This window comes from Coloeus monedula (genome assembly GCF_965178545.1).
Source record: "Coloeus monedula genome assembly, chromosome: 10".
In the NCBI taxonomy this organism is placed as follows: Eukaryota; Metazoa; Chordata; class Aves; order Passeriformes; family Corvidae; genus Coloeus; species Coloeus monedula.
In genome coordinates, this window is record NC_138790.1 from 157,923 (window position 1) to 168,522 (window position 10,600).

General features: G+C 43.7%; 1 protein-coding gene across 1 annotated transcript in view; it reads right to left on the reverse strand.

Moving 5' to 3' along the window:
* Positions 1–9,337, reverse strand: part of MYO7B (myosin VIIB) — a gene marked incomplete at both ends in the record, with an annotated part of 46,978 nt that extends 37,641 nt beyond the window's left edge. Inside the window, 11 exons of the mRNA XM_082287945.1 lie at positions 190–332; positions 542–661; positions 967–1,043; positions 1,977–2,130; positions 3,783–3,896; positions 3,990–4,132; positions 4,833–4,954; positions 5,768–5,952; positions 7,152–7,304; positions 7,933–8,046; positions 9,320–9,337. Of these exons, the coding sequence (XP_082144071.1) occupies positions 190–332; positions 542–661; positions 967–1,043; positions 1,977–2,130; positions 3,783–3,896; positions 3,990–4,132; positions 4,833–4,954; positions 5,768–5,952; positions 7,152–7,304; positions 7,933–8,046; positions 9,320–9,337 (1,343 nt within the window). The remainder of the gene's footprint in view (positions 1–189; positions 333–541; positions 662–966; positions 1,044–1,976; positions 2,131–3,782; positions 3,897–3,989; positions 4,133–4,832; positions 4,955–5,767; positions 5,953–7,151; positions 7,305–7,932; positions 8,047–9,319) is intronic.
* Positions 9,338–10,600: the final 1,263 nt, after the last annotated feature.

Genomic DNA, 10,600 nt, shown 5'->3' on the forward strand with positions numbered 1-10,600 from the left:
TATGATCAAGACTGAAGGAAAATGGAATCTGCATGATCAAAATTGGGAAAACCCAGTAATGAAATTTTCACCATTTTTCTGAGAATCAGGATGATGTTGAAAGAGCATGTGTCTGTTTGTTTTTTCATTCTTTCCCTTTACATCAGCAGCTTTTCAGCTTCCTATTGCATTGCATCTGGAGTTTCCCACCTGTTGTTGCTGAAGTTTTCAAACCCAAAAATGTCCAGCAGTCCAATGGATTGACGTCTGTCTTTAGGCTTCTGAGAAGTTGGGTTGAAAATGGCTGAGTTTATCTTGTTCACGATCCACAAGAAAATCCGTCCATATATACCCTGAGAAAAAAAAAGGAAGAGGAATTGGAGCACATTATTAGAGACTTCAGATGTAACTTACTGGTTGCTATTGTGCTGTCAAGCTATGCCTGAGAACTGCAAGGGCCTGGAGCCCTCAAGGTCAATCACATAAGGCTCCTCAGCCAGGAAGAAAGACAGCTCTGAAAGCATCCCCAGTCTTTAAACAAGAAAGCCATGAGCACCAGTACCTTCACAAAGGCATCCCTCCCGTCAGCAGCTTGAACCACATTCAGAGGCCTGGACACACTTTCTCCTCGGACAATGATGGAGAGGTTTGTGAGGCTGTTCTGGAGTTCACTAGAGTCTACCTGGAGACAGTCATAGCAGCCTGGTCATTCCAGGTGGATAAAGGAGATCCAGCAAAGTTTGTATCAGGAGGAGGGCTATGACAAACTAGTGATGTCTAGCAGCATCCACTGGCAACTTGCTGTCCCAGTTAAAGATCTCCTGGCTTGGAGAGACATCTGCAACAGCATGACTGGAGTGTCAGCGAGAGAGGGGGCATGCCTGTTGAATGTATATTCCTACATAAACTCCAGAGATGTGCTCTGCCAGTGTGCTCAGGGAACAAGGGGGAAGGGAGAACCAGCAAGAGAAGATGAGAGTCCATTACCTCAAGCAATTTGGTGGCAATGGAGAAGTGTGGTGAGTCCATCACATCAGAGCAGTCCAAGTTGTCATACACGGCTGCTGCAAGGAAGAAACAGCCAGTGTCAGGGGGAACCATCACTGTTGTTAATGTAGCTGTATTTCTGTGACCCCACAGCACTGGGAGTGTGGCAAGGTACTCAGTTCTCATTTGAAACTGATGGGTTCAGTGATTTTACCAAGGAGGGTCCTGATTTCACCCAGGGATCCTGGGATCTACAGGGCTCTCATGCCTAGAACATCAGGCTAAAAACAGCAGCCAAACTGACAAGGCTATTCATTTAAAATAGCTACTACTGGGGATCTGGGGAAGTGATATCTGACTCCAGAAAATGTGTTTCTGGAAATAATTTTTCTTGTGTATTTGGCTTGAGGGAAATTTAGACAACAAAGGGGAATAAAAGAAATTTCTAATTTTAGTAGTCAGCATTAATCCAAAGAATCCAGCTGGCATCACTGTATCAGGCCCTCTGTATCACAAAACAAGGAGTTATTTTCTAAAATGTGAGAGCTTCTGGCATGTGCTGGTGGGTATCACACTGTGCCTGTCCATACCAGAAGTGCACCTATGCAGGTGAGTAGTCAGCAGACTTAAGCAGGAGCATGACTGCTATTATCTCCATGGCAAACATCACTCCGGTGTCCTCTGGCTTGTGTAGAACAACAATCAGCAAATGTAACATGGCATTATACTCTGTTGTTTCAGTTTGTGTGATAAGGGCCTATGTACAACCATGGAGACCTGACAGCATGACAAAATAATAATAAGATACTGTTTTTCAAAACACTTGGCAGTGGAGTCACAAATCAGAATTTCATGGTGCTTATCTGCCTGCCTTTCCAAGTCTGTTGACCTGTTAATACAGGGCAGAGCAGCACAACCTAATCTGTGCAGGTGGAAGCAGGAAGCGCCCAAGGGAAGCACCTTTACCATCGAGTCTGAGGAAGGGTAAGCACAGGCAATATTGAGTTTACCTTGAAACTCTACATTCCCTAGGTGCAGGATTGCAGCCAGCAGCTTGCTGATGTCCCAGTGCTCAGAGTCTGAGAACATGAGGATCTTCATAGCCGAGCGAATGTGGGCATAATCCTTGGCGTCATTCCGGCCGTCGCAGGACATGCAGTTGCCCTGCAAGCACCACACTGACAGGTAAGGAAAATCCTCCTGCTACCCAGACAAGGAAGAAAGCACCTGCAGACTAACAAGCCTTTGTACACAGGGTGGCTGTCCTGTGAGTCCACAAGGACGCAAGGTAAAAACCTATTTAGACATTCTATATCCTCTTCCCATGGTTGTATCTTCCTTCATCTTTACTCTCAAAAAGTACCCATTAACAGAGGGCTCAATAATGCATTTCTCCAGCGCTAGACTGAATGCTGGGGACGCCAAAAGGAAAAGCTGAGGGGAAGGCTGCTCTGGAGCATAAAAGGACAGGAAGCTTTGACAAAGTTACCTACATTTACAAGGTCATTCACAAGGCCTTTGGTTTTCTCTGTCTGCCTTGCCAATGGAAAATTAAGAGCCCTCATCCCAAACCAAAGCAAGCTGAATTGGATAAGTACTAGAAGGCAGAGCTCAAAATAAAAATATTAGGTCCTGATGGAAGGCAAATGGAAGCATCCAAGGCAGCATCAGAAGAACCTTCATCAAAGCCTGCACAGCAGGTCCTAGGATGCTGCTCCTGATAGAAACTACTTTCAGCCCTAATGGAGATGGGGAAATGCCTTTTTTATCCTTGATGTTTCTGACAATATAGCATGATAATTACAAAAATGAAATATTCCCAGACATGTCAGTTTACAGCATGTAAACATGCCAGCTTGTGCCAACAGCTGACCTTTATAAAACCATGGATATGTTCTCCTTTAATCCAATCCTCCTATCTCAGTATCACACTGCCCTACTGCTGACCCAGTGGCCTTTTTATGGAATGGCCAATGGATTAATTGCACTAATTGCACTCATCAGCTTTGCTGTAAGATCACTGATATTTTGAAAATATTACATTTGAAAAAATCTCCGCAACTTTAATGGTTTTGCTTTTGAGACTCCAGAAACAGATCATAGACTTGTTTTTATTTCCGAAAAATTAGATGCCCAGCTCCAGCTAATTTCAGTAGAGGCATTTTTTCCACAGCTGTAGAACAGCCCAAGTCAAACCAGCTGGCGTATGTAATACGAGGTATATACACAGGCTAAAGGACAGGATTTTCATCATGGCTTTCATGTCCTAAACCATTCAATTAGCCATTTTCAAAAATCTCACCTATGAAGATCCCACTTCTGCCACAATGGCATCATAAACCCAGACATGGTAACATCAATTTTGGGAGGTTACGCTGAATGCCAGCTGCTTGCATTATGTATATAAGATCTATTAGATATAAGGACTAGGATTCTTATTCATATTCCTCTAAGGTACACATATCTGATTACCATTCTCCCTGGCATGAGATCCCTTACATTCCTCTGGAATCTGAGTGTCTGGGAAAGTGGGGGATGTTGTCCACATTCTTTATGTTGTCCCATTTCTTTATGTTTCTTAAGTCTGACTTTGACGGAAAGCTTTGATGTGCCACGAGCTGCTTCCCACTGGTGGACAATACAATAAGTGTCTGAAACAGATGCTCACAGCACTTTTGGTGTTACTGCTTCTGGTACTCTAAGGGAAGCACTGTTCATATTTGGTAAGTACCATCTGCAGCTCCTAGTGATTGCAATTCCTCACTGGAAGAAGCAAATGGCAGAGGGATAATGGAGAATAAAGCAGAGATAATTACCATAGTGAGATAAGTGTACTCTGAGGCAGTGCCCAGATTCAGCATCTTTTTCTGTTCTGTATTCATCCCCATTAGCATGCAGTAGAAGATGTGATAGTTCCTCTCCTCTGGAGCCTAAAAAAGAAAGAAATAGGCCAATGGACAGCCTTGTCAGGATAAGCTTCTAACACAAGAGCAGGCAGAATGTACACCTGCCAGTGCCCTCACCTGCCGGCAAACCCGGGACTTCTCCAGGAGGAACTGTTCTATGCGGGCTCCTTCTATCACACCATTTTGGTTGAAGTGAATATCAATGTATTTCCCAAAGCGGCTTGAATTGTCATTTCGAATTGTCTTGGCATTTCCAAAAGCTGATGGTCAAGGGACAGAGATAGTACCTGGATTATTGCAGTTCATGATCATCAAGCCTATTTTTTTGCCTTTCTACTTTGCTGCTAGTATTTTACACGTGTTCCAAATGCCTGCACTCAGAAGCACTGGAGCATGTCTTGTCTCAGTCTGCCTCCTGAAGAGAGGGGCAGGCATACTGTGCATCCAGATAATTGGGGTCCTAAAAGACATATTCAGATGATCCAAATGTGGTCTATATCTGGCCAGCCAAGAGATCTGGACAAGTCTGAAGACCTCCAGAAGGATTTACTGGGAACATGTTGATCCCTGTACAAAGATGGGTGTCTCAGGCTGTCTCATGGATGTATCTATAGGCTCCCCTATAGATACATCCATGCTTGGCCAGTCACTTTGCCACTGTCTAGGGTAAATGCTAAACTAGGGGGCTTTGCCTTGGGCTCTGCATTCCCAAGGACTCTTGTGCTCCCAGCAGTTCCAGGTTACATACTACAGTGGCACCTCCTCCTACAGCATGAGAGCAAGGCTGCTGAGGACTGCATGGGAACATGGCAGAGAAGTATAGAGAACATTTACAGTGCATCACCAGTGTTTCAGGGGGGTTACCAGTTAAGCAGATACAATGGTTCAAAGATCTGGTTTTGATTTTTTTTTATTCTGAGGTAAATGTGGTAAATCAGCTATGTTTGCGAAATAACCCACCTTCCAGAATGGGGTTGGCCTCTAGGATTTGCTGCTCTATCCAGGAATGCTGGCCACTGACAGCTGCCAAAAACTGTAGTATTAGCTTTGTGCTTTCAGTTTTACCAGCTCCAGATTCTCCACTGCAGTAAGAAACAAGATCATTACAGGCTTCCTTACTTTTTTTGGTAACATGGCAGACCTAGTTTAAAAAAAACCCAACCACTAAATTTACCCTGTAAATGGTAGATGAGACTTTCATAGAAGGCTGGAAAATTTGAGTCTTTCATCATCTTATCTGCTTAAATTTAAGTTGTTTTTTAGACTTAGGCTGAGAACTAAATCCTCCCACTAATTAAAAACAAGCAAATCCATGGAAGACATTCTGTACCTGTGCAAATTAAATGACCACTTGCTTTTCTTCTCTATTGCATTACCAGATTGTCAATGCCAGTGTTAGCACATCAACTGAGTTGACTCAGCTATAATCAGATACTATTGCAATGAGACTATCTGGTTCTTCACATTGATGACAAACAGAAAATGGATTCTTTATAGGACAAAGAAAGCTTTCTTTCATCTTCGGGTTATTTCACTTTGGGAAATGTCTGTTCTCAGAAACTACATGTAACATAAATATCTTGTCTCCAAGGTAAGAGATAGCCCTATATCACACATGCTCAGGTGTTATGTTTCTGTGTGTAGTGACCACCTGCAGAATGTACAACCACATTCAAAGATTCTGGGGGAAAACAATGGACTTTGGAAATCCTTTGCTTATGTTCTACCTTTTGCAGCCCTAACTGAAAATAAAGAAGCAGGGAAGAAAATATTTCCCTCCTCTTGTCTCTAGTCTTATCTGTGCCCTTCCATTTGGAAGGTCTCCTGTGTCCACAAAGGTGCCCCAAACCATGCCAGACTTAATTTCTGCTATTATCCTCTCTGAGTCCAATCACCTGATCACACAGCACTGGTCTCTCTTATTCCTCTTCATATTGAAGTAACAGTTGTCTGCAATGGCAAAGACATGAGGTGGAAGCTCTCCAATCCTCTTGTTACAGTACAGTCTGATCTGATCCACCGTGTAGAGAGGCAGCAGCTGGTACGGATTCACTGCTACAAGGATTGATCCTGTGTAAGTCTGGAAAACAGTTGTGAGCATTATTGCTACAGCGAACCTGCAAACAAGAATGCAACCAAAGCCACTCACAGTATAAATCTCAACAGAGGCAGGAGGGGTGCCTGGGAGATCATAGCAGCACTTGGGTGAGCTGAGAGCCCAGTTCCTCGCTATCAGCTGCTGTTAAACATCCCAGGATAAGGAGGGTTTTGCCCAAGGAAGAATGCTAGGTGTAATCTCCTTGCCAAATCACAGTTCTCTGTCTCAAGATGAAATACACAAAAGTCCAATTTGACCTGGCACTTTTGTGTTATCCTAAGGTGCTTTGCAGTGTTTTGTTAAGCTGCTTTTGTATTCCAGTGTAGATGTAGCTGAACTTCGCTAATGGGCCAAGTCATAGGTGTGCTACTCATACAGTGATTTAGAAACATTTGTATGCAGCACCACCAGTGAAACGAAGGCTGTTGAAGGCTGTGGAGATGCAAGGCAATAATATAGTTCAAAAACTACATGAAACAACTGCAGGCTGCTAGAGTCTAATATAACAGGTCTATACACACACCTTGGTAGCTATAACTGCAGCATCTATAAAATCAGTCCTTTTTTACACTAAATATCATCACACCTATGTTGTACGAGGCAACTTCTCTCCAGTACTGTATATAACATGGGAGGCAAAGCATGGAAAAACTTGAATATTCATTATAATATTACAATCTGGAAACTAAGGAAAAAAGAAAATAAAAATGCCAAATTGCCCAGTTACAGATAAAACTTTCAATGAACAAAATATCCAGATTATTCATTAGCGATCTTATTACATCAAAATCAAGTAAATGTTGGCTTGGACTGGGGGACAATTGAAATCATGTCACTGTGTACTAGTTAGGCTGATCCTCCAGGTAAGAGCAGCACTAAGCTGTAACATGGGCTGGATTTAGTTCACTGTCAGTAACTGGTGGCAATGACTGCTCTGGGAGAAAGTAAGTGGGCCACTACCTGTGCCAGCACTGTGACTGAAGGGCTGCTGGTAGCTCTCTTCTTCACAGCCAAAGTACTCGAGTGAAAGAAGATAAAAACTATGTTGTGTCTCTTTGGCACCCTCAGTCAGTAAAGAAGTCAGAGGGCCTCACATGTGAAAGGCTCACAGGCTGCTCAAGTCACTTGTTAAATGTAGAGGCCATTCCTGGAGGTGACCTGGAAGCGACCATGGCACTCACATAGATTTTGTGCTCCTGATGTCGGATGAGGAGGTTGTGCACCATGCCAGCTTCATGGAGATCCCCGAGGCGGATCATGTCCTCTACCCCCTGGACAGAGGAGGGGTGCATCAGGTGCACCATGTGCATGTTCCGAGCCGTGATCCAGTGTTCCTGACAAAGGCAAGGCACAGACTTTAACGTGTGATGCTGTGGCTCAGAGGCAAGCAAAGGAGAGATGGGTTAGACTAGAGTGAGCTTCAGCATAACACATGCTCAAGCAAGCATGTTCTAACACACAGGTGACTGGCCTAGAAGGATTAACTGGTTTGCTGCTCCCCAGGACTAGATGGTTAAAAACACTGAATGAAGCCATTCAGGTGGGTTCTGAACAGCACCAATTTTAACACTGTTCAGAGTGCAACTCTGTCATCACAGGCAGAACATTGTATGAGGTAGGGATTAACTGATTTCACTGGGATGATGTTTCCACCTAAAGCTTCACCAGATTTAGGGATTGGAGCCCATCCATTTCCATTTCCTAACCATGTAGATATAACTGCTGTCTCATGAAGCTCTGAATCTTCTTAGTGCTTGGACCTGGAGATGATGGGTGACCACCCTATACTTGCCTTATTTCTATAGTCTTTCTTTCAGTATATCCTACCAGACATTATCAAAGTCAGACCCTCTGACCCTCTGGATAGATGGAGCTTTGGTATGACCCAATAGGGCCTTCTTTTGTACTTTGCACTTTTAAATTTTATGTTCATCTTTTACAGAAGGTTATAGCATAGCCCACCTTGCCTTCATCATCCTCCAGCAAGATCCGTCCTGAGTCAGATTCCTTTACAACTGCCCCGATAGGGACATTAAATTCACTGTTTGGTTGAGTGTCCAGCCACACGTGATCACCCTGGGGAGAAAAAAGCTACTGTCAAGTACAGTGACATACTTGATGCCATGTAGCTCACAGGCAAACACCTCTTGGTCTTCCTTTTTTAGTGATTTGATTTCTTTAGCAGTGTTTATCTGGATGTATTCTTACTGCTTGCCGGCAGAACATTCACAGACCTCTGAATTCTACTCCCAGCTCCACAGCTGATCTGGAACATGACTTTGGACAAGTCATCAAACCCAGCTGTCTCCCAAGAGGAAATGATGCAATACCTGTTCCAAGGACAGCAATAATGCAGCTCCACTACCTCTCAGAGGCTGGCTGGGGGCACAGGGAATGCTGGGGAACTGCCTTGGCAGCTTCACATGAGCTATGATATTCTCTCAGAAGAGATTCTTGAGAACATAGACTTTACCAGCAAAAAGAAAAACAAACAAATGGATGTACAGACTGGATGCCTAGAAATGTAGAGGCCTCTGTTTAGAGAATTTTTATATTTATATTTTTCCTGCTATAGCTGAAATGTGAGTGCACCTCTCTTAGGAAAAAGACCCACCAACATTCTTTATCCAGTCCAGTTCCTCTCTTCACATTTGTAGAGGCTTGGCAACACCTGGAACCTCTGCAGAGCAAGCAAGAACTGCTCTGCTGTCCCTGGAGGAAGGGGTGAGCCCCTTCCTAGGAATGAGCAGCACCTTGGTGTTGCCTGCACCAGTGTCCTGGTTATACTCCCTTACTCCAGGCCCTTGAGAACACCTTCTCTTGCTCCAGGCCCTAATACAGATTCAAACAGAAAGATGGAATAAAAACTGAACAGAGTTGTAGGTCGGTGGACTTTCTAGCTGTGTCTTGTCATATACAACTTTTGTTACACACTGCAGCATTGATGGTCAGAGTTTCAACATTTTTACTGAAAAAAATATTTATTTTTCCTCTCAAAATGCTTTGTGGCTTACATTTAAAACCAACCAGTGTAAATCATCTATAAACATTGCACAAGATTATGAAGAATGATACAGACTAACAGCTCTCATTTGTGTTGAATAAAACTCCAGAGGTAACTTGTGTGGTTTCAGTGCCACACCTTGTGACAGAGGTCACCTGCACAACAAGAGCATGGCCTGGTGAGGCAAGACACCTCTTCTTCCCTCATCCAGGCTGAAATTATTTTATACCTTGTTGATACTGGGTTATTGCTACTTTCTTTTTGACTGAATTATGATGGCAAGGTAATTTTTTCCTCTTTGTGCCTCAGGTTAATCACTCAATCAGAGCAAAGAGTAGGACTTACCTTTCTGAAAACCACCATTATGTTTCAGATCACTGTATGCAACCTGCATGCCAAGAACATAATGTTAGGCCAGAAAAGGGCTTTGATGAGAACAGACAGCGGGGTTTTCTTGCATAAAAAGAACATCAAGATGCCTTAAAATAATTTTGTTAAAGCAGAAGAGATCATAGTAAGATACACCCAATGTAGAAACAATGACACCATCTACACAAAGCAAAGAATGTGCAGCACTGGGGTGGTGCTCTGAGTTCTACCACATAAGCCTGGAGACACTCTCAGCCCTAAAGATTTCACTGTGCACATTTTCATACCAAACAGTTCTCTCAGTCAAGTGCTAGGCACAATTATTGGCTGAACTTCAAGGCTGGCTCACTAATGAAAAGACCCCACAGTGCAATGTGATGTGATGCACAATAGAGTTACCTTTGGCTGGTCCATTGACCCAGCAGCTCAGTGACTATCCCAGAGGCACAGGTTTAATTCATATATTCCTGAGCTGAGTTCCCTCACACCCTCCAGCTTGAACCTACCACCAAACAGAAACTGAGGCCTAGAGTTCACCTACCTTGGCTGGAATGGGAGGAATTGCAATCAAGGCATGAACGGCAAAATAAGGGACTGGAGGGAACCATAATAAAATTAGGAACTCACTGTCAAGAACATAACAGTCAAAATATCAGTGGCCAGAAATCTACAGCACTGCTTTAGTTAAGGGATGATGCAGTTTAGGCTGTCCTAACCAAGAAACTGAAGTCTTCAAAGCCACTTTCTGTCCCACAGACAGAGCTCAATTTTGGGAGTGGTTCCATGCCTAGGATGATTTGCCAGCTGGTCTTTCATATTCTATTGTTCTTACGGCAAAGTCCTCATGTTCTTATTCAGGATTCAGAGACAGGACCTGCATATCAACTTCAACACTGGGATGGCCTGTTGCTGTGAGTGGTGCAGGGTGGCACAGCAGTACAGTCCTTGGCAAACATAGGCTAAAGATGGGCCACAGTCAGTGATTCACAACTGACAGGCACTTTTCCACCTGTACCATAAACCAGAATATGGCAAAAGAGTAGAAATGTTGACCCCTAACAAGGAGGGAGTGGCAGATGCACGGAGACAGCCACACAGTGTCACATCAAAGGGACAGCTGGCTCTGGATCCGGTCTGACAGCAGCCAAGAGCAGACGTGTAGGGAGGAGATCCCATATAATCCCAGGATATGCAATTCCAACATTTAAAATGCTTATTCCCACAGAAGCTGTAAGTGGCCACCCCCCTGCACCTGGT